General features: G+C 37.7%; 1 protein-coding gene across 3 annotated transcripts in view; it reads left to right on the forward strand.

Annotated features, from left to right (window-relative positions):
- Window positions 1-24,490, forward strand: part of LOC125232511 (serine/threonine-protein phosphatase 2A 56 kDa regulatory subunit gamma isoform) — a 96,140-nt gene that overhangs the window by 14,167 nt on the left and 57,483 nt on the right. Inside the window, exon 1 of one of the 3 annotated variants that reach the window (XM_048138209.1) lies at window positions 8,600-8,772. The exons of the other annotated variants lie outside the window; for them this stretch is intronic. Coding sequence (XP_047994166.1) covers window positions 8,701-8,772 — 72 coding nt within the window. The 5' untranslated portion in view covers window positions 8,600-8,700. Of the gene's footprint in view, window positions 1-8,599; window positions 8,773-24,490 lie in introns of those variants that run through there. 3 annotated transcript variants of the gene reach the window in all.

Raw genomic sequence — 24,490 nt, forward strand, 5'->3', positions numbered from 1 at the left:
CCCTTTGGATTCAAAAGACACCCTTTTCCACCTCGAAAGCATTGCTAGGTAGGTAGCCTATGCTTGGTTTAGGCCTGGTGTCACACCCCTGCTGCGCTGCTAGACTTGCCAAGTTGCCAGGTCCGAATTTAGGGACCTTTTCTGCTAGGGCCATTTCCAAGTTGCCTTTGCTTAGTTGAGAGTGTTGAGACCCGGCTCTTGCGAGCCGAGGTGAAAATCCGTCCCTGAAACTACCGGGCATTCATTGGTGGGAAAAGATTAATTCTTATGAATCGTTTTCATATGTGTTCGCCTCATGTATGCAGGTAATCAGGTATTGTCGATGAGGTGGTCTTATGAGACGAGGGCAAATGGCCCAAATGGAAATACATCAGCAACATCCTTCGGCTATCTATATGTCTAACTGTAAAAGCAATGGAGTTGCAGAATGCAGACGGATCGAAAGAGGTTTGCAACAGCCTTTATAATGTTAGTAGTTTGTCAGGATTGCGACCGGAATTTACTGGGCGACTTGTAGGAGGAAAAATAAATGTGTCCCGCAGGGGTTATACCTTTGGACAAGTCGAAGGCTACTTGATGTAGGTATGCTACAGCGCTACAGCCATTTTGAACATCGCAAGCGCGATGGAAAATATTTGTGTTAATTCAACTAACAATGATCTTTAGATAAGCGATGATGGCGTGGCCTAGCGGTAAGAGGTCTCGGGTTCTATCCCCGGCTCGTGTGTGTCAATGTGTTTCGTATCTGATGTGCGACGTCATTTGATATTTGCCAGTCGCTTTTCGGTGAAGGAAAACATCGTGAGGAAACCGGCCTGTGAGAGGATTGTCTCACATGAGCCGTGGCAAATGTCGGGGTAACGCAAGGAGGATGATGAATTTACAATAATCTTTAGACAGTTGCGATTTCAGGGCTGTCACAATAAGTTTTATCCTAATCCCCTTTTTTTAAGATTTGAAGTTACATTTGATACCCCTTCTCTAGTTAGAGCCTGTACGTGTCTACTGTCTAGGCACATAACATAACAGGGCACTCTCATGGAACTAATTCCATCCAATTATATATATGAACTATAGTCCACCATGCTACTGCACTTCCGCTCGTTCCTAGAACTGAACATACTGTCACTGCTACGTCATATATGTGTATGTGTTATATGTACGAGTATACCATTTCTTGTGTTGTTTGTTCAGTGTCATTTCCTCTCCTTCAAGGGGCGGATTTCTAAAAATAAATAAAAAACTTCATTAGGTATGGAAGACTTGTGTTTATGACAGTACCAATTCAAGTTTTAATTAGTGTCAGAATTGACATGTGCGTCAATGTGTGTGACTTATGAATTGACATCGGCCTTTGCTTATTACTTATATATTATATTATTATAAAAAGCTGTGAATAGTGTCATATTATTATAAAGAATCTTAGGGTGTTACCACACCATTCGGTAGGCAATTCGAAAGAATCCTTACCGTCTGTTGCGCGTTGTGTCAAAAAGTCTAAACGAAGAACGCGAACCCCTTTCAGGCGGACGATCTCAAATCCATAACCAGGTTTTGACGTTCAAGTGATGTTCCAATCAAAACACATGTCAAAATATTCCGGATATGTAGTTCTGGCAAATTGCATGTTAGTTGTTGACTCCAATCGATAGAGTGACGTCAGTTGGCATTCGCTTCAATTACGTAATCGGCTTGCACTTCGTTGTTTAAATAGTTTCAGGCAAACTATTTAAAAAATGCAACAAGAGTAAAATTACATGGATCGCTAAATCCAATAAACACGTAACAACTTGAGCGTGCAGAGTGGATATCTCAGAAAGCGGGGTGATTTTTAAAATGTGTAATATCTATAAACCAGGAATCATTGCGAACTTTATCTAATAGGGTATGGTGCATAAGTGCGTTTTCACATTATTCGATCGGATATCGGATGTCGGACCGATATCCCATACATTACAGGCGCCATCTTGGATTTTTTCTGTTGAAATCCTTCCGACATCCGATATCGGATCGGATAATGTGAAAACTGTCTAAGACTATTGGTACTCACTACTCACAATACTGTGATGATGAATCAAAGAACAAGGAAAGGAAGGAAGGAGGTTACAGTAATAGTACGTAAATACACTATGAATTTAATATTTTCAATAGTTAATATTTTATATGCTTATTTGCCGAATAAATGATGTTTTTTTTTTTTTTTTTTTTTTTTTTTTTTTTTTTTTTCAAATTTTATTTTATATTGTATTACCGCCGTCTAAATTGCTATTCGGAGAGTACATCATTTCTTCTAGCATGGGCTGCCAACAAGGGGACCCGCTTGGGCCAGCCATCTTTAGCCTTGTCATTCATCCAATCATATCAAATTTAAAATCAATATTTAATTTATGGTATTTAGACGATGGGTCACTGGGAGGAGAGGCTTTAACAGTTTTAGAGGATTTAAAATTCATTATAGAGAAGTTTTCAGAAATCGGATTGTCACTTAATCCTGCAAAATGCGAAATCTTTATACCTGACAATCTTCCGAATGACAGGAAAAACGAAATTTTGTGCAATTTTAGTGCAGTTTTGCCGAATATTTCAAGCTGTTCAATCTCAACTCTCACCCTTTTAGGCTCACCAATTTTTAATGAATCTATTGCACCGGTCATTAACCACCATCTAAATTTATTTAACAGTACGTCAGAATTTCTTTTCAAAATTAACCCTCATATGGCGCTGTTTATCATCCGCTTCTGCCTATTTACCCCGAAATTTATGTACTTGCTCCGTAGCTGCGCAATTTGGAAATATCCTTCAATTACTGAGTCCATTGACATTTCCCTTCAGGATACACTATCCAAAGTTTTAAATATATCGTTTGAGGATGGTCAATGGACCCAGGCGGTTCTCCCGATAAAATTTGGTGGTCTTGGAATTCGCACTTCGGCTAGTACCGCTTTACCTGCGTTTCTGTCTTCCGTATACGGCTCCCTGTCTCTCATCGGTGTCATTCTAAACCTTCCACAGATACTCGATGATGAGGTAGCGGGCCTTACGGAGGCCAGAGAAACATGGTGCCAGTCGTGCCCGAGTGCGGACATCCCAGACGCTAGGCACGTTCAGCGTGCTTGGGACGTCCCTCGTTTGGAAGCTGTTCATTCCTCGCTCCTTGAAAATAGTCTGGACGATTTCGAGCGCGCCCGCATCCTGGCGGTTTCGGCCCCCGAGTCGGGCCATTGGTTACAGGCTCTCCCTTCCAAAACAATAGGCACTGTTTTGGACTCGAGCAGCCTAAGAATAGCCATTGGTTTGAGGCTTGGGTGCACAATATGTGTTCCACACACGTGTGCCTGCGGCAAAGGTGTGGATCAGCTGGGTCGCCATGGCCTCTCTTGCGTCAAAAGCGCCGGCCGTATATACCGCCACGGCACCATCAACGATTTAGTTCGTCGCGCGCTTGCTACCGTCTCTGTGCCTTCAATTTTGGAACCAGTGGGTATGGCGAGAGATGACGGCAAGCGTCCCGATGGAGTTACATTGGTGCCGTGGAAGTTAGGGAGAGCCCTGGTGTGGGACGCTACATGCGTTGACACCCTTGCAGGGTCCCACATTGGGGCAACCCGTATCCAGGCCGGTGGTGCGGCTGACCAGGCTCAGGTCCTTAAGCGCCGCAAATACTCGTCCTTGCATAAGGACTACGAGTTTGCGGCGCTCGCGGTGGAGACGCTGGGCCCTTGGTCGGCCAACATGAAGGCCTTTGTAAGAGCTCTGTCGACTCGGCTGGTGGACACCACAAGGGACCCGAGGGCTATGATGTTATTTATACATCTACCATTTTTTTTATAGACTGATCGGCGTCATCTGATGAAAATTGCTATCAAGTTAGTTATCAAGGTTTACACCCTGTAAATTGTACACGGGTATTACTCCCACACAATTCAACCAAATAAAGCTTATATCGACGAGCAATTGCAATTAACGAGTGGGTGCAGAAATTTTATTTCGGATTGAAGTAGAAATTATATTCGACCCCGGGCGCTTCAGTTGTCTTAGGGTTTTATTAATTGGAATAACTATTTTTCATCACATTGGCTGTTTATAGGTCTCATTGCGTCTGCGTGTACTGAAGAATAATGTACTATTTTATTCCCAAGGGAATAATGGATTTAGTTTTAAAAATTAATACAATCCGTACAATACTTCAGGCAAAGGATGTTTCAATCAGCCAAGGATTTTTGTTGCACAACCAAAATTTGACTGTTAAGCTATAAAAGACATTATACGGTATGAAAAATGCATTTTATTTATGTCATCATCACGACACTCGTATTTATTAATCCCCTTATCTCCTTTGTTGCACAATATACTATTATTGTTCCGTTATTGTAAACCCGAAAACTTACAGCTATTGACAACTATGGTTCCACAAATTCAAAACGTTAATACTAAGCAACACCTAAACGAAGACATTATTAATTAATTTGTAAACCCTTATAGTTGACTTCTTTGTTCTGTACAAAACGCTGTTGGGAAGTATTTATCGGTGCTGGCGATATCAAAATTAGAGATATTTTTTTACACAAATAGAATCGCACGTGCAACATTTCAAAGGTGTCAGTGCGCTACCCCACAGCGCGCCACAATCTGCACTTTCCAAACATAAACAAGTCTATAAATACTTTGTTTGCCCCCCGCTGAAGTGGGCGTGGCTGCGTACGCGCAGTGTCACGTTCCGATTGCTTACATTTATACAGTTCTTGTGACGTCAACCGAGCGACAAAGTTTACAGCATGCATTCTTAAAAGCCACATGACATGTATCCGCCGCTAAAAAAAGGCCTACGAGCTACGTTACGTTTAAAAGTTTGCAGCATTACAAAGGTTGACTTTTATACTAATAGGTAGACTTGTATAACCAGCCTTTACCGAGATTGTCGTGATTTCCTGAATTATCTGCAGACTTGCCTTAATAATATGTACCATGTTACGAAAATCCTGCAGGATTCCGAATGTTTGGACCTTAAAGGTATTACGGTAGCAGTTGAGTCGCTGGGTCGTAAGGAAAGTCTACTCATTTATTTACGTATTTTTTGAGTTCCGGTGTAGTTAACCAACTTATAAGAAAAGATTCTTCTATATTGCCTCCAGGCTTAACAATATACGTAGGTATATACGTAGGTACTCTGTTGCCAAAATCGTGCGAGATCCCGAATTTTTGCATCTCGCTCGAGGTCACTTACAAGACCAATTCAGTCAACTCGGTCGATCATTAGGAATTTAGGAATACAAGGTAGTCTAGAAATATTGGGAGAGCCACATGTGCGACGATTCGGGACGGGAATAAATCTCGCTGGATTTATGTTGACTGTGATGAATTTATAGGCTCATGCGCGGCCGTGCATATAATCGAATAGGTAACCAAGATCCTCTTCTTTTAGTCTCTTGTAGGGAACCCTGTGTGTACAGTTGCTATTGTCCCGGGTGAAATAAACGAGGTTAGTCACATTTGTTTCATACACCTGACTTAGATAAATAGAATTGGTTGTATCCCTTAAGTCCAATATTTACGTATAGTCTCTTCGGAAGAAGAAGTGTCGTGGAAGGTATGCGATGCGGCCCAATACATTCTGGGATTCTTCTAAAGAGAAAAATCCGCAGACTAAACGAATATTTGCCTATAAAATGCCTGTCTGGAATCATGAGTTTGTAATCTCAGCTGTGCGAAAAGTTTACATCACAATTTAAATTTGGAAGAGCCACGTTGAATGATGTCATGTCCGTTGTATTGGGGCTTGCTCTATCGCTGACAGCTTAAATATGTGCAAACTTCACAATTGGCCTTCCAAATTTAGCACAAGAACATGATAATATGAGCATGCTTCAGACTTTTAGACTCGAGATTCCGTATGCCAGTTTCATTACAATACGGCTGAATGGGAAAAATCTCGGTCCGCAATGTAACTAAAATCACAAGCCAGTTTGAACGCCGTGGAAATGGGCCCTAAGATTTGTGCCCGCAATTTTCTCGGTTATATCGTATAATTTTCGAGGAGAGTCCTATAATTTAACCCGTTTGTAAGATACCATATTATTAAATCTGAAAGTTATGATGACCATATTTACTGATGATGTTATGATGACATCGAAGTAAATATCTTATGCACCATAAGAATTTGAACTTCAGCTAAAGTTATTATTGCGGTTGGTTATGTTCCGATTTATAGCAGTTGGTGCCATAAATTCAAAGTTAAATGCTGAGCTTCGTAAACAAAGGAATAAAAACTTCAGAAAAGTTAAAAATTCAAAATAAGTAGTTTTAAAATGAGAACTACTGTTTTGCGGAGAACCGAATTTGCGGACGCTTTATTAAGGTCATCATTGGCCTTCATTTGATTTGAACTGAACATGGCATTGACTTCCTGTAAAGGCTGTAGTCGTACAGATTGGATTGTACCAGGGAAGGAGGTTAGGTAGGTAATAGGTTCTTACCTATTCATACAGATTGATCTAACTAGGGAAGTAGGTTAACAAAGGCTTCTGGATAGGATCAAGTTCCTTAGTTCCCTTGGGAGACTACGTATCTAAAGTTTCAAGCGTTTGGTTGCATTGGTTAGCTATAAAATACAGCGGGGCAAATCTCGACTGGGGGGCAATTGTAACTAACCCATTATTTCCATTATTACACTATGATGTTGAGTTCTACATGTATCCACTGAACACGCCTACCATATTTAACCGGTGGACACTCTATTTAATAATGCAAATTGTAAAACAGGAAAAAAATGGACCAGTTATATTTGTCCCCCAGTCGAGATTTGCCCCGCTATACTTTATGATTAGAATAGTTGACCTCGCATAAAAATATTGGCGTGCATTTTGTACGGATAAAGTGGGTGTGTCTCGGTATTAGTAAAATATAAATGAAGTTTAAAATAGAAACTGCGCAGACACATCAGGGTTCATTAGAACTCGATTGTATCATTCGCTTCAATTCAAGGCATTCCAGAATCTTTACTGCAGTTCTTGAATACAAATTAGCTAATTTTCTACGTTGTAAGACGGTCTATTTGAGATAAAACTTAAATCGAAATCTGTTATCTCTTTCACTCAGTATTTACTAGAGCAAGAGGGTTGATCGCCTTAAAAAAACGACTATACAGCCCGTGAGATTATAGGGCCTTCGGTTTGTAAAATCGTAGTAAGTAATCGTAAAATAGACACTGAAGATTTAGTTGAGAGTAGTCTGACACGCTCTCAAATCCGAAATCCCTTCTGAAAACTCACGCACAGTGCATCTGATAGCTCAAACAGTCAATGGAAATTGAAAGTAGATTTTTCAATTTTTTGTCTCATATAAATAGCCATCGAATCAGTCGACTATGTACACGATAATTGCATAAAATCACTGATTTATTTAATGGGTAGAATGCGATTGAAATGCACCTTCAATCTAGATTTCCATTTCTGCCTTAACAACTGTAATAAAACATTAATGCCTACAATGCTACAGCGTTTCCTTAATTGTTTATTCTGATACAATCACAGTTTTATCTGTATAAGAGAAGTTTATGATAACAAGGAATATTCCGCGTATCTGCAGTTGCAGTTATAATATAAAGTTTGTATTATTCAAATCCGCCAATTTAAAGTTTTCTGTTGTGTATGAAATCTCGAGCTAGATATTCAGGAGTAGAGTCAGCGTCAAGAATAGCGGATGAAGTAACGCTACAAAAGTGTTGGCCAGCCTGAAATACCTTTTACCAAATAAAATCTCCACCGTTAGCGTTCAAAAGTATCTGCTAATAGTTTCCATTGAACTGCAGATAGATAAGCAACCAATTTGAATCCTATAACAGGCCACTATAGAACCCTGTCTTATTGACTCCGTACTGTATTTGTCAAACAAAACTTAGGGCAATTAATAAAATGGGAAGCGTTTTCGGGCTACTAATATTCGACATTAGAAGTCACTTCGACGTTTAATGTGAAAAGGTTCTACATTGGCCTAGGATTCAAATTGATTGACTGTACCTACTTGTGATGAGTAATTAATAATGAATTCACTACTTTTGATGCAGACACACGACATTATGTTAAAAGTTCTTCTTGGACAACAACATTGGTCCTACTTCAACATTCTTTACTGATTGATAGCATTGCCCGCCGTCGAGAATTTGTCAGCATAATGTATTTAAAAATCGAATAGCAGCGCTACTAGCAGATACATTCGTTTATCTAAAAGAAGAACCTGACTGACTGACTGACATATCAACTCACAGCCGAAACCACTGATTCTAGAGATTCTAAATTTGACACGTAGGTTCTTTATAAGGTGTATTGGAGCACTAAGAAAGGATTTTTCAAAATTCATTTTGTTGCAAATTTTTTGGTGCACATTTTGAACCCCTATTTCAACCCTCCTAATGGGGTGAAATAGGGGTTCAAATATTTGAACAATATTACGTTTAGTACGCGGGCGAAGCCGCAGGAAAAAGCTAGTAACACATATGTTTCTACTCCCAAAACCTTCTAATCAAGTTATTCATAAATGACTCACTCCATCGAATGTTTATTTTGTAGAGAAAGTTCGTGTGTTTTTGCCCAAACGAGGAAAGTGATCGTGCACTAGACGCGAAAGTTCTCATGTTATTTGTGCTATTGATTTTCGAAATGCTCCGGAAATAGCATAGACTGTTTACAGACTGAATTTTTTAAAATGTTTGCGTCTGCTACGACGGCGGCGAATTTCGGCGGGCGTACTCTTTCCATCATCTTTAAGAAAGCTCAGGTGAGTTGTGTTATAAACATGCTAAACGTAAATCAAGAACTCTAGGAATATTCGGTATGTTTTTATGGTTTCTACATAGACTTAAAAGCAGCAACCGAACTGCTATGGAATTATTCTGTGGGGTAACAGCACAGGCGCTCCAGACCTGTTCATACTTCAAAAAAAGTGTGTTAGAATTCTCGCAAATATAAACACCTTAGATAGTTGCAGACCGTTCTTCAAAAAATTACGTATACTAACTCTACCATCTTTGTATATACTAGAAGCCTGTAAATTTGTTCGAAAGCACCCATCCCTGTATTCTAAAGTCAAAGATCATTGCAACTATCACATGAATCTGCGGCATAAAGACAGACTAGCTATTCCGAGTAGCAACTTGCAAATGAGTAGTAACAGCCCGCATATGACAACTATACGTATTTACAATAACTTGCCTAAAGAGATAACCAAAGAGACTAAATATAATAAGTTTGTTATAAAATTGAAAAATTACTTAATTGACAATTGTTTTTATTCCTTACAAGATTATTTTAATTTATATAAATTCCAAAAGTAACTCAATAAGCTATTCAATAATGTATTCAATAATGTATTTTATTAATTTATTCTTTGTGTATATTTTAGTTATAGTTTTTATTTATATTTTTTGCAATACCCTAACAGGGTCTCATGTTGTGTTGTGCCTTACCTTTTATATCTGCCACCTGTAATAATTATGTACCAACAAGGAAGCAATAAAGAATTGAATTGAATTGAAGAATTGAATTGAATTGCTTATCAACTTATAAAAGGAACACATTTTCAGCGTGAGATTAGCACTGCAGTGCGCAGATTACACCATTACGTGGCACCTTCTGCTTTTGTGTCTTTTTTGTGTGTGTTTACGAGTATATTATTTCTATTCTATTCTTTAGAGTAGGTAATTTCGTACGAAATCATCCTTTTCTCTATGGGTTTTATTCCGTCAGTTCAGTTCACAGGATGACTTTATAAGAATGCCCTGTGCTGTGCTCATAACTCATAATGCTCATTTACATCCTGTTATTCCTGTTTGAGTTTAGACCCATCTAATCTTATCATTTATAGCATCTGGCATAAATCAGTCCACAGAACCTCCCTGTTATGGTGACATATTAATACCAGTATTCATCTGCTGTTTTCGTATCGCCATTTCAGCTTTTTTTACTGAGGCTTGAACGATTTTTTATCATAGGCCATATGGGATAACAAACTGTCAATGTTATTTTATTGTACGGGCATGAGCTACACTGGCAACCGAACTTTTATTCATTTCATTATTTTGATCTTTGAGTGTGGTTTAATAGTCAAGTAATCGATGAAATCAGGCGTTACTTTACGGAAATCCATTTTAATCAAAATGTGGAACATTAGTTTGCTTATCCGCGAATAGATAACGTGCTAGTCAATCAGTGCACTGATTCACGTCAGTTAATTTACTGCAAAATAGTGCACTGTGTTCTGTACAAAAATTGCGGTTTATTTTAAAGAAAATTCACGAGTCTTCTCAGTTTAGCCGAGGGAACTATTTCCAGTAGATTTTATTATCGCTATGTTCTCTACCCCGTCCGGAATTAAAGCTCTAGCACTAAAGTTTATAGCTTTTAACTGCTGATTTAAATAAAATACGATCTTACTGCGGGGAATTCAAGATTCTTTATTGAAAATCTATATTTTTTTTAATTTGTCCAATACTGCTAGTACTCTGGGTCAGATTTAAATGTACTGCAATGTCATGTCAGGGTCAAATTACTATTTATGACTCACATCAATACCGTAAAATTGAACTGATGAGGTATTCTTTATTTTATTTATTTTTTATTTATTTCTTTCAGATTTTTCTATATTTTTGTTCACATTGGTTTTGGATAATTCACTCAGAATGAGAAACTATGAGTTTCAATCTTTCTGCTCTACCGACCTTCTGTGAGCGGAAAATAGCGGAATGACTAAGTAAAGAACAATGCGACATTTGAAAACGTCGAAAGAGCTTGTAGAGTCATCCCATAGATGATCTTTACCACATTGATCCTTATCGGGTTCGTGTGCCATGTTTAAAATTTGTGTACTTCCAACAAAAAATCAAATATCCGGTCAGCATACTACGTTATTTACAATTTATAATGGCAACTAACGGTGCCGGCGTCACCGGCCGCGATTTGCATACGCGGCTCATGACCCCACTGCGACAGTCTCATCTCCACACGGAAGCCTGTGTGACATGCGACCTTATGCCCACTGACTTACAGGTTACAGGCCTACCGCAAGGCACTAAAATCGGCGAGTTTTTATTTGAAATGAATTTAGATTTTTGTGTTTCGCGGTAAGCCTTCTGACCACATCTTCACTAATCGTTACCTTCCGTATTTTTAATAGGGTTTATATTTTATTAATTATTTAGTTAGCTGCGAAAATATTTTATTTACGTTAAACTTTCAAGTTACATGTCACTGTCAGCCATTTGGGGTTAATGTCGTATTGCGATTTTGAAATGATATATGATCTTTTGGACTTGAGATAGACCAACTCTCTGCATATTCCTGCTTTGATTCCGATGCGCAAAACTTTTACGATTGGTATTCGATTAAAACTCTGCTGCAATAGCGTATCCTCACGGTAGTAAACCTTAAACAATTCACATTAGGAAATGCCAATAGTTTTTAAGCTCCACTTGTAAGCACTACTAGGTAGTAGTGCTTATATTATGAGGCGTAGGTAAATGTTTAGACTACGTGAGTATAAGAAGATTAACACGTTCACTGCGTTACGGGGGTTTTTGAACCCCGTACGCTGTCATCACTCAGTGCGGATGAGAAAAATCGTGTTCACTCCGCTGGTGCGGAAGCTGTATTTTGGTCATTTTTACATTTATATACATTTGGATTTCTGTTCAAAAGTATTATTTATTGATATATTAATTATATACGGGGTCTCAGAAACCCCGTACCGACCAGGGGACAAAAATTACCTTCTAGTGCGATACGGGTCTCCGTGAACCCCGTAAAAGAATTTTCTGGCCCGTACGGGGTTGTGGGCACAGTATCGCTAGTGCAGTGCTTACTGAAATACTTGTTATCGGCAAATTAAAAATGAAGCGCTCGAACCACACGTTAGAACTACTATATTCCAAAAACAAAGGTTATCCCACACAATAAACGTCAAAATCACCACAAATTGACATCTAATTGCAGGCAGGTAATTAAATATATGTTTTTAATATGTAAAAACGGTGGTGGTTTATCTTATTTTATTTCACTTTGTTACTTAATTATATTAACTACTTTCACAAAAATACAAGAGTGCGAAGTATCATATTTTTGATGTGTAATTTTTTTATTAATACAGCATATACATCGATTATTTTATTTCCCATCACTACTAATTTATCGACCTTAATATATTACATGCGTTACGGGGTGTACTAAGCGCCGTATTTTTTCAATTTTAGTGCGATACGGGGATAAAATAACCCCGTATTTTCTTTTCTATATAATTTTGTGAGTTTTTATCGTATCCACGTGCGGGGATAATGAGACGTAGGAAATTTCATACTATTACAGTTAGTCGAAAAAAATATTGGAAAATCCAATATTTCAGGAACTTACAGCACTTTTAACAGACTTAGGCGTACGGGGCACTTTTATACCCGTAACGCACTACGATGTAAACTATTACGGGGCGGATTGGGCCTCGTAACGCACTAGATTTTGGGTTAAGGTTTTGGCTTGCCGCAGCGAACGTGTTAAGGAGATACTATCAGCTGCAAAAGTGCATGGCGAACTTATCAATGAATTCATTCATAATTTCTTCATGGACTTTTGCAGCTGATAGTACATTATAAGTTCCTGACGTGTTACTATCCTTGACATGGCCATTGATGAATGTGATAATCCGCTCGAGAGCACCTCCGATACGTGCAGTTTGTTTTTCTAAAGAACATGTGATATGGACAGTTTCTCCCAACAAGAATGAATTCACAAGTAGGTATATTACCTATACGAATGACATGTGACATTTTCGCTTCAGACAGAGAATTTCGGATCTCATATTTGCAAAGTGCTGCAGCAGATTTTATGTCATTGCTGAACTACTCAGAATCTTTTGATACCATACGAGACTCAAGACAGTTCTATTTTTATCCCAAAGTATTTTACTCTGCCTGCAATGATCCAAAGTTGGCTAGATCCAAAGATAAAGTTGATAAATAGGATGACAGATTGTTGTCTGTTCCCAATTACTCTTATTTGTTTGTGTTGACTGTCCTTCAAGTAAACGGACAAAAGATTAATGCGCTTTCGTGAGAGCGCAGTTTATGGTAGTTCCGCACAAAAGCAGAACAGTGAGCTAATAGGGTCCACAACACAGTAGGTTGTAGGTTCTGTTTTGTCCCCAGAGGTAGTACCTCTATGTCAAATCTTGGTTCAACTATTGGTTCCTTTAAATCAAAACTGAAAGCGTTCCTAATGGACCAACAAAAGTTTGCTGCATGAAAATTTTAAACGTAGTAAAAGCCTTCTGCTCTGTATTGTTTTTCCGGACTCAATTCACGTATTTGCTACTTATTGCATTGCCTATTATGTATTCTTGTATTTTGTAGTTATTTACTAACCAAATAAGACATAGTATATATTTATAATATTATTTATTTACGTCGTCAGTGCCGTTCAGTGTGCTGTCCCGCAAACCCCGCTGGCTCCACAGAAAACCAGCGCCGTTGACCACGCTAGCCGTGTCATCTGCAATGCTGAGTGGAGACCATTTTAGGCCTCACATCGTTATTACTACTTTTTACCTTGTGCAACTTTTTGTCCTATTTTATCTATTGATGTTTGATGTGTTTTATCCTACTTTATTAATTGATTTGTACTTACTGATGTGTTGCCTGAATAAATGAGTTCTATTCTATTCTATTCTAAATCAGCTTTAGAAGATTATTTCTACAATACAACGCAAACTAAAATAATTTCATCAACTACCTCTATCTCTTAAATATGCAAGAGTAGATTCACCATAATTTGAATAATTGCAATAACGTAATTCCTGCACAGACAAAACCAATTTACCGCGATATAGTGAGTTTAAAACTTATTGTAATATATAACTATTTTTATTCGTACAAGGAACACTCGGATCAATTTCCAAATGCATATACGTCGGTGCTAAAGTCGGGAGTAGCGTGACGTCATAGTTCCGATGTGCGATATGCCTTTAGACTATTCAGAGTATTCAGACTATTGCAATCCATCTTTGTAATTGATTGTGGTGATTTGTGGAGTGTTTTCTGATGCGGTATCTTTATTAATGGATATTTGAAGCATGCCAAGCTATACTTCAGTTAATGGCTTTGTATTAAAACCATCATTCTTTATCTAAAAGTATAAAATATAGTTTTTTGTACTTATATTGTACATAATGTTGAGTTTAATATTTACTTATATGAATTCCTTGTTTACATATTAACAGATGCGATATTTGAGAAAATGTGTCGGCTTCGTTTAATGGAAGATTCTTAAGCTTCTAAAATATTTTAATATCAGCACGGTCGCCAGATGTGGCCTATCGCGTCGGTGCGTCCTAATCGCACTTTTTGTAATTGGCCTTCAGTTTACTTTTCCCAAGCCTATTCAAGTGTCCCACTGCTGGGCAAAAGACTCAGATTTCAGATTTTGCTTTTCCTTCAGCCCGTTGTTGAGCAAGCTATCCAAATTAATATTTATCCCGCCCTCTTCGTACGATACTGGACTGCCCCGTCCACATTCAAAATATTTTTAGGAAGTCGAAGTGTTATCAAATGAGATATATGTTTATTTTATACTCGATGTTTTAACGCATGCGGTAATATTTACACACATGTTTAAACGTGCACACACATTACACATGTCACTCCAGTCTAACATAACCTTCCTAGATAAACACCAAATTCTATTTATTATATTCTAATGTATTTCTACGTCATCGCATACGTGGAGGCGTGTCTGCAAATATTGTAGATTCCAAACTTATCTCTATGTTATAAGATACATATGTTATAAATGTTTAAGACTGTTTAGAAGACATTGTAATGTTATTTCAATAAGTGGCTTATTTGTTGCGCAATTGTTTTACTATTACTAAGTTGCGATGAATTGTTTTAACCCCCGACGTAAAAACTGTTATAAGCTCTAGTCGATCGAAACGGATGAACCGATTTCGTTTTATTTGAAAGCTGTGTTAGTCTGTTCTTATATGAAAATCGGTCCACTAGGTCGCGGTCGGGGGTTTTTTCAAAATTTTAATTTTGTGGTTATACCTGATAAGGTTCCGGGACCTGTAGACAAGAAGTTAGTTAATCGCGTTCCGTGACGATAAAAACTTCCTTGTCTGGTCTTGTTTTAATTTTTCGCCACTCGTTTCGAACTACTATATTCCGTATTGTATTTTATCGTAACTCGTAATATACATATACCTATATACCATCATTTTCATCGCTCTCTGTTTCTTAGCTACAATGTAAACAGTACAGTTGTTATCAGATAAAATATACATACATTATACAGTAGCGGAAAAAAATATCATACTGGTTATACAGGGTGGAAAAATCGAATGCCACATGGATGGCAACTACCTTAAATATTGAAAATAGCACATTTTGTGTAAGGGAAACTTTCCTTTATTTTTAAAAACAATAAATTCTGCATTTAAGGATTTATGAAAAATCGCTTGCCTCAGTCGGGACTCGAACCGGTCAAATGTGACAAAAAATAACGTGCCGTATTTTATGATGTAGATTGAAAGGGATATTGGTAAGGTTCATTTTACTCTAAATAACAAATACAATGAGAATAACGGAAGGCCATGAAAACTAACAATTACCTTTTTGATCTCACCCGTCACGTGAAATGCACCGCAATTAAGAAGAAATTTTCATGGCCTTCCGTTATTCTGATTGTATTTTATTTGTTATTTAGAGAAAAATTCAGCTTACCAGTAACCCTTTCAATCTGCATCATAAAATACGGCACGTTATTTTTTGTCACATTTGACCGGTTCGAGTCCCGACTGAGGCAAGCGATTATTCATAAATCCTTAAATTCAGAATTTATTGTTTTTAAAAACAAAGGAAAGTCTCCCTTACACAAAATGTGCTATTTACAATATTTAAGGTAGTTGCCATCCATGTGGCATTCGATTTTTCTACCCTGTATACCTATCGAAAACAATTATTCGAAAATTCTTAAAATTGGACTGTTATAATATCAATTGTAAATGTCATCGACAACATAGCAATAGCCGTTTTTTTAAATTTTATGAAATAAGTACCTTTGCAAATGTGTCCGAAAAAATATGATAGATTATTTTCCGCTACTGTATGGAAACGCCAAATATATGAACAAAGCCTCTATTACCAAGATGCTTCTTCAGAAAAATATGAGTGCCTTAGCCGCTCCGATATCCGGCAGCAATTGTCGAAGTCGAGTCGATAACTCGGTAGCAATGTTGTAAAGTTCATAAGTATGTACACATTTCTTCACCTTAATCCATTGCAATAACGTTAAAAATGTATACATATATATGAAATCGACCGTAATAGCGTAGCCTTGACATTGTGTTTATTTGATTGATTGAATATTTGTGTTAGAGCGAGTAATAATAAATCTTTTCAATATTGTCGGGTTAATCGATTGGTTTTCTTCTTTCCCGATAGTATAAACCTAATTTCATACCAACTGCATTAGGTTTTTTTACTGTTATATTCAAATGCGTCCCAAGACTCCCAAGTTCCCACAACACATATTATTTAGGTACCCGCTGACTATTAGTTCGCCGAAATATATCGGTATGTTAATTAAAGCAAAAGGTGACATCGCCGAATGGCTGACAAGGTGACAAGTCAATGGGTACCCTAAAGGCAGTCAGTTCTTCAACTCGAATTTGGCAGGATTCGAGGGTTAAGTAAACGTCATAATTTCATCGAAAGTTTGACGTTTAAATTAACATCTTCACTGGCACTTTGCAGGCCGTTGCCATCAGGCATCAGATCGATCGTCAGTGCGCCCCTTAAGACTTAGATTGAATATAATGAAACAAACTCAAACATAAGGTTCCAAACCGACTTAAATCGGCTAATGTATTCGATTCATGCTTATTATGAATCGGAAACAAACTGCCGAAAGTAAACTCCGACCAAATCGATACGTTAGAATTAGAAGCTAAAAGACTGACATGTAAATTCATTCCGCATTTTGTCGTACCTACTTGTAAATCAATAACTGTCGACGTTCAGTGAAGCGTGTGCAATAAATATATCGAGTTTATACCGATATGAACTCGCATATATTATGTATGTGGAATATTTGGATATAGGTATCAAGTCTTTGAGTATTTAATAAAACTGTCTGAATGCACTTATTAGCCTCAGGTATTCTCATGCTCCTGCTTCAGCTCCATGTATTTTGCGATATTTAAGTTTGAGAGTTTCAATATTTAGGAACAATCTGACACAAATCAACCTAGCTCTAAACTATGTTAAGCTACCTACTAGGGTACCTACTAGACGAATACTAGGTACTACGATCGTAATGAACACAAATCAATCAATTTACTTACCGGGATTCTGTTCTAATCTAACCCGGTACCTCCGGCTTCATAGTTTGAGCCACTACTGATACTGATTCGACTTTACATATATTTCTATCATTGAAACACATTAAAGCCTGGCGTCAGGAGGAATCGAGCCGCGTCGAATCGAGTCCTCAAACATAAACTCGCGGTGCCCTTCACACGGCTCTGTAAAATTAAAAAATCATTCATGGTTAATTGTGTTCGATTTTATAATAAACTTCCGAATCATATTACTGACTTGTCAATTAATAAATTTGTGTACTCATTTCCAAAGCTTATTATACAACACAAGACTACATGAATGATAAAACAACGTGGGATTAATTGTTATTCGAAATGGTTTCTTATTTTTACGTTTATTATTATTATTGTTGATGAAATTAATATTGTATTTTTTTGGACATTGGATTTTTCCTAGAAATATTCTAGACATGTATTTTTATATATACATATACCTAATTATATATTTTTTGTTTAACGATTATTTTTATATGAAATTGTATATTATAGACTCAATATTATTATGAACAATAATTTACAACAATAAATTGCTCTGATAATTAGGTTAGATTAAGATCATAATATATATGTAATGAACTATTCATAAGAGCTTGTAACTAGGCCTACATGAATAAAGATATTTTGAATTGAAATTGAATTGAATTTGAGTGCGATTCGACGCGTCGCTAATGGACGCAGTTTCATAAGAAATGCAGAAGGCGAATTAATGGGAGTCGGCAAGCCTAGTGGACGCCAGGCTTAAGTAGACCATGAAGTACCAAAGACTTGAAGGAAATAACTTCTTTTGAAGACATACTCGTACTAAATGTTCAAGATTGTGGGAGCGTTGCAATGAGTAGTTCAGGGTCGAGCGAGACAAATGGATAATTCTTCCGGAACTGGATTCAATTGTCCCAAAAAAAGAATAACAGGATAGCATTATCAAATGTTCAAGAAATTATCCATACTAATATATTTTTATATTATAAATGGGAAAGTGTGTGTGTCTGTTTGTCTGTATTTCACTAAAAAACGGAGTGATGTATTGAAGTGTTTTTTTTAAGTGCAGGTAGTTGAAGGTATGGAGAGTGTCATAGGCTACATTTTTTACCGCGACCGAAACCGCGGGCAGATTTCGTAGGCTTTTCCTATAAAATACTGCTTTATGACGTCCAGTTCGATTTGAAAATAGATAAATAATGGTATTGTTATGTTTAACATTCACGCCGATAGCTTGTCTATAATAGATAAGTCCGCAATCAGATCAATATAGGATATCGATTAGCTTTGCTTTCACCAATCTAGCTATTTTCTAGAAACCGATTTGTATAATCAAAGTTGTTGATAAATACAATACAATTCAGTACACATACAGATAATATAAATAAACTCGTACCTGTATTCCTAAAAGAGGTAGGCAGAACACATGAAACAGTTCAAGTTTAAGTGCCACTCTTAGCAGTGAGTGAAATAGAAAACGAAATCGTGATATTGCAGAGACAGGTTGCTAGCCCATTTCTCATATCCCACAAACAAAGCGCTGGTGGCCTGTGGTAACAGCACGCGACTTTCAATTCGGAGGTCGCACGTTCGAACCGCAGCTCGTAATACCAATGAGTTTTTCGGAACCTATGTGCAAAATGTCATTTCAAATGTCATTTCATTTGATATTTGCCAGTCGCTTTTCGGCGAAGGAAACAGGACTAACCCCAATAAGACTTCGGGTTGGAAGGTCAAATGGCAGTCGCTTTCGTAAAACTAGTGCCTACGCTAAATCTTGAGGTTGGTTGTCAAAGCGGACCCCAGGCTCCCATGAGCCGTGGCGAATGCCGGGATAACGCACAAGGAGAATGATGAGGCCTCATGTCCAACAGTCGTAGGAAATGATAATGTTTACTTATGACAAGAACGATTTAATACGGGACTGACAAAGCCCATACAGAAAAGCGTACCCCTGAAATGTATGGGCCTTTTATGCTTAAAACTAGATGGCGCTGTGCGCAGCCTGGAAGTGGCCAACTTCATATTTTCCCCAAATATTTTTGGGTGTTTTTATTTTAAAATCAGACACCAATACACATTTTGAAAAAAAAATTGTAGGCATCATCAGTGTAGTTATGATAGTATTTAATAGGTGGCGCTAAAAAAATCGAGGTACGATTCTTAGTATGAAGTATGTAAATCCTATCCATACTAATATTATAAATGGGAAAGTGTGTGTGTCTGTTTGTTTGTCCGTCTTTCACGGCAAAACGGAGCGACGAATTGACGTGATTTTTTAGATGGAGATAGTTGAAGGGATGGAGAGTGACATGGGCTACTTTTTGTCTCTTTCTAACGCGAGCGAAGCCGCGGGCAAAAGCTAGTGTATAATATAAATAATCCTTGCTTATGATTAATCGATAGTTAAAACGTATAATGACGGGAAAAACTTTTTCTATTGTCTAAGTCTTAATTATAGTGAGGCAGGTCTGCAAATTATACACCCTGTCCTTTGATATAATTTATGAGGGTTTAGGTTTAGATTACGATACCGTTCACGCCACTTTCCAATTATTTTCTTGAAAGGCAAGGCAACTAGTTATCTTCTTTGCCATGAATTTGTTTATGTTATGCTTATATTTCACTACCTAACTACCAGTGGCGGCTGGTGAAAATTTCTGCTAGGCAACACCAAAGCAAAACAAACCTAATACCTTACGATTTATTAGGTACTTTACTAGTTATCAATTTTAGGCAAGCCGGTGGGAATCGGCTTGTATGGACCAGCCGCTGCTGCTAACTACTAACCTACCTTTAAGCAGAAAGAAATAAGGCTATAGATGTTTAAGGTACCTATTTGAAACGCGCTTTGAACATGCATTACTGAAGTCCAATAATGGAATCGTTCAAGTAATTATAAACCGTGAATTATTGTTTGTACTAATTTTTACTAATTCTGGCAATTCCGAGAAAAAATCATCTAAACATTGATCCAATTATACTAATTAATAATAAAAACACGTTTAATGGAAACTAATTAACGTATACTCTCACGCCTACCTGTTTAAAGACAGAAATATTTCACTGCTTTTGCATATTCAAATCGGAATCTTTTACTAATATTAATCAGTTTTAACCTCATAAATCTCAATAAAATATTTAAAATTCATGCAAATCATATGACACGGCAATAAAAATCTTTTTTTCTTCATACATGTATAAATTGTATAAGCATGTGAGATTTGTTACGAAGCTAATGTATAGGTTGGGTTGTAGTGTAGAAAGGTAAAAAAAATGCGTTTTGTCTCGACTCTAGAATTCGTTCACTTGATACTTGATAGTTCCTCATAAACAAGGTATAGATTTGATTAGATGGTACTTGTGCTATAAACCAGAAAATAATACTGCTGGTCTAGAATAGTAGTAGCCGGTTTTATTTTTATTATAAATTATTAAGTCGTATAATATTCACCTCTCACGTTTTATATCTATTTACCAGATTGTATCGACTTCCTATAAAAAGTATTTATAAGTTCATCTTGACGACTGGTCTGGCCTAGCGGGTAGTGTCCCTGCCTGCTAAACCGCGGTCCTGGGTTCGAATCCCGGTAAGGGCATTTATTTGTGTGATGAGCGCAGATATTTGTTCCTAAGTCATGGATGTTTTCTGTGTATATAAGTATTTGTATATTAAATATATCGTTGCCTGAGTACCCACAACACAAGCCTTCTTGACCTTACCGACTGAGCTTACCGTGGGACTCAGTCAATCTGTGTAAAAATGTCCTATAATATTTATAATATTTTTTTTTTACTTCTTTATTATTTGTTGATTGTTGACAATGTCTCCGAGTAGGCGAGCATTCAATGGGATCTCGTGTCCAGCCCACGCAAGGTTCCAGGCTGTCTAAATATAAAACCTGCAGACTCAATCTGCTTATCGTCCGTTCCGGTCTCCGCGGCAACATTGACATTGAATAGTGGGAACTATTGACCTACATATGTAGGGCTGCCTCTGCATGATAACGATCTATCTTAAAGTTTAGTAGTCTAAGTAGTTATAATTATCATTAAAAAATATATTGTTTATGTATCAAGTCTCGTCTCGTCTTGGTCATCAAATCTTGATTGTTCACAAAATACAAGATTGATAACTTTTCTAGCTTAAGCATCTGATTAATAATTATAAATATTATAATATAACACGCATTTGGTAACTAATACCTATGATCTAAAATCCCAAACATCCAAATGAACTGAACTATGTAGTTATGTAGCATATCGTGGAGAGAGGGCCGGTTGCATCAAACCATCTGTCACCGTTAAAGCGTTTGTTAAATTTTATTGTATGGGATGTTCCATAGACGTCTGCTGCGTGACGATAATGTGTCTGTCAAATGTTGTTGATGCAACTGGCCCTAAGAATATAAAAGACTGGTTAAAAGTGAAGAGCATAGACAAACTAATTCGCATGACTAATAAATTAATAGTTTAAAAAACACTATAAAACACGCTTTTATAAATGCACGTAAAAGCCAAAAATAAATTATGGATCGTTCAAGTTGTCTCTATTTGTGAGCTGAAGTTTAAAAACTATGTGCTTTTAATTATAATATTTGATTGTAAAAGCGTGGGGCGCTGGAACGGGAAAGACTTTTTGTATAACTTGCTGATAAATCAAATTATGCTATGTTACGGGAAGGAGGTTACACAGATTGACGCGCTAACTGGAGTTGCAGCATGACTAGTAGGTTCTACATTAAACAGTCAAATCAATTAAAAGTCAGTGTTCAAAGTAGGTACCAGTTTGTCGAACTCAGACAAAATATGCGCTAGTAGCGAGGAGAGTCGACAGTCACCGACACTTAGAACGCCGCTTTTTTCCGGTAATCAAAGTACAAAAGGGGAAAGTGTCTACAGTGACAGGATGCAGAGTTCTTGTTCGTGGACGAGATATCTTTGGTTCTCTTTGGTAACCCTTAGGCGGCATATGTAAACGTTATGTTCTTATGCAACTTCGTTCGCCAGGAAGTTCGGATTAGTATTTGTTTACAAGAAAGTCTTTCCTGTTCCAGCGCCCCACGCTTTTACAATCAAATATTATAATTAAAAGCACATAGTTTTTAAACTTCAGCTCACAAATAGAGACAACTTGAACGATCCATAATTTATTTTTGGCTTTTACGTGCATTTATAAAAGCGTGTTTTATAGTGTTTTTTAAACTATTAATTTATTTTATACTTTTTAGTCATTAATAATGAAATACTTTTAACATTTATACATAAATTTATTTCAAGTAGGCGGATTTTACATGCCATTTGTGGCTTAACGTGTACTTATTGCTAATTGCTACTTAATAATAACTAGCGGCTACCTTCTTATTACGGTATTATCATAAAAATGTTTATACCTAGTAAGTTATCCGTAAAAGATAGACAATATAGACATGTGCCATCGCGGACTTTTTGAAGACATTAGAGAGACATACTTTCGCCATACATTGTTTTGAAGCTCTCAGCTAGTGGGATTTTGTTTGACTCGATTAGAAAATATGTAAACGTCACATTTCAACTAATTCAAACAAAATTTAAGTATTTCTTTTTTGCCGAGCCCCCCTTTATTTGCTCTTAAGGGTCACAAGAAAACCATTACCCAACTTATTTTAAATACAACGTTGATCTTTCTTTTGTGAGGGGGGGCTTCGCCCCCCGAGCCCCCCTTTGTTTGCTCTGAATGGTCACAAGAAAACGCTAACCCAACTTATTTTAAATACTACGTTAATCTTTCTTTTATGCGGGGGGCTTCGCCCCCCGAGCCCCCCTTTGTTTGCTCTTAAAGGTCACAAGAAAACGCTAACCCAACTTATTTTAAATACTACGTTAATCTTTCTTTTATGCGGGGGGCTTAGCCCCCCGAGCCCCCCTTTTCGTTACTCTTAAGGGTAACAAGAAAACCCTAACCCAACTTATTTTAAATACAACGTTTATCTTTCTTTTATGCGGGGGCTTCGCCCCCCGAGCCCCCCTTTTCGTTACGCTTAATGGTCACAAGAAAACCCTAAACCAACTTATTTTAAATACAACGTTGATCTTTCTTTCATGCGGGGGGCTTTGCCCCCCGAGCCCCCCTTTGTTTGCTCTTAAGGGTAACAAGAGAACCCTAACCCAACTTATTTTAAATACAACGTTTATCTTTCTTTTATGCGGGGGCTTCGCCCCCCGAGCCCCCCTTTGTTTGCTCCTAAAGGTCACAAGAAAACGCTAACCCAACTTATCTTAAATACTACGTTGATCTTTCTTACATGCGGGGGGCTTCGCCTCCCGAGCCCCCTTTTGTTTGCTCTTAAAGGTCACAAGAAAACGCTAATCCAACTTATTTTAAATACTACGTTGATCTTTCTTTTATGCGGGGGGGCTTCGCCCCCCGAGCCCCCTTTTCGTTACTCTTAAGGGTCACAAGAAAACCGTAACCCAACTTATTTTAAATACTATGTTGTTCTTTCTTTTATGCGGGGGGCTTCGCCCCCCGAGCCCCCCTGTTTGCTCTGAAAGGTCACAAGAAAACGCTAACCCAACTTATTTAAATACTACGTTGATCTTTCTTTTATGCGGGAGGGCTTCGCCCCCCGAGCCCCCTTTTCGTTACTCTTAAGGGTCACAAGAAAACCCTAACCCAACTTATTTTAAATGCTACGTTGATCTTTCTTTTATGCGGGGGGATTCGCCCCCCGAGCCCCCCTTTGTTTGCTCTGAAAGGTCACAAGAAAACGCTAACCCAACTTATTTTAAATACTTCGTTAATCTTTCTTTATGCGGGGGGCTTCGCCCCCCGAGCCCCCCTTTTCTTTACACTTAAGGATCACAAGAAAACCTTAACCCAACTTATTTTAAATACAACGTTGATCTTTCTTTTATGCGGGGGGCTTCGCCCCCGAGCCCCCCTTTGTTTGCTCTTAAAGGTCACAAGAAAACGCTAACCCAACTTATCTTAAATACTACGTTGATCTTTCTTTCATGCGGGGGGCTTCGCCCCCCGAGCCCCCCTTTGTTTGCTCTTAAAGGTCACAAGAAAACGCTAACCCAACTTATTTTAAATACTTCGTTAATCTTTCTTTTA

The sequence above is a fragment of the Leguminivora glycinivorella genome, chromosome 13 (genome assembly GCF_023078275.1).
Source record: "Leguminivora glycinivorella isolate SPB_JAAS2020 chromosome 13, LegGlyc_1.1, whole genome shotgun sequence".
NCBI classification, from domain to species: domain Eukaryota; kingdom Metazoa; phylum Arthropoda; class Insecta; order Lepidoptera; family Tortricidae; genus Leguminivora; species Leguminivora glycinivorella.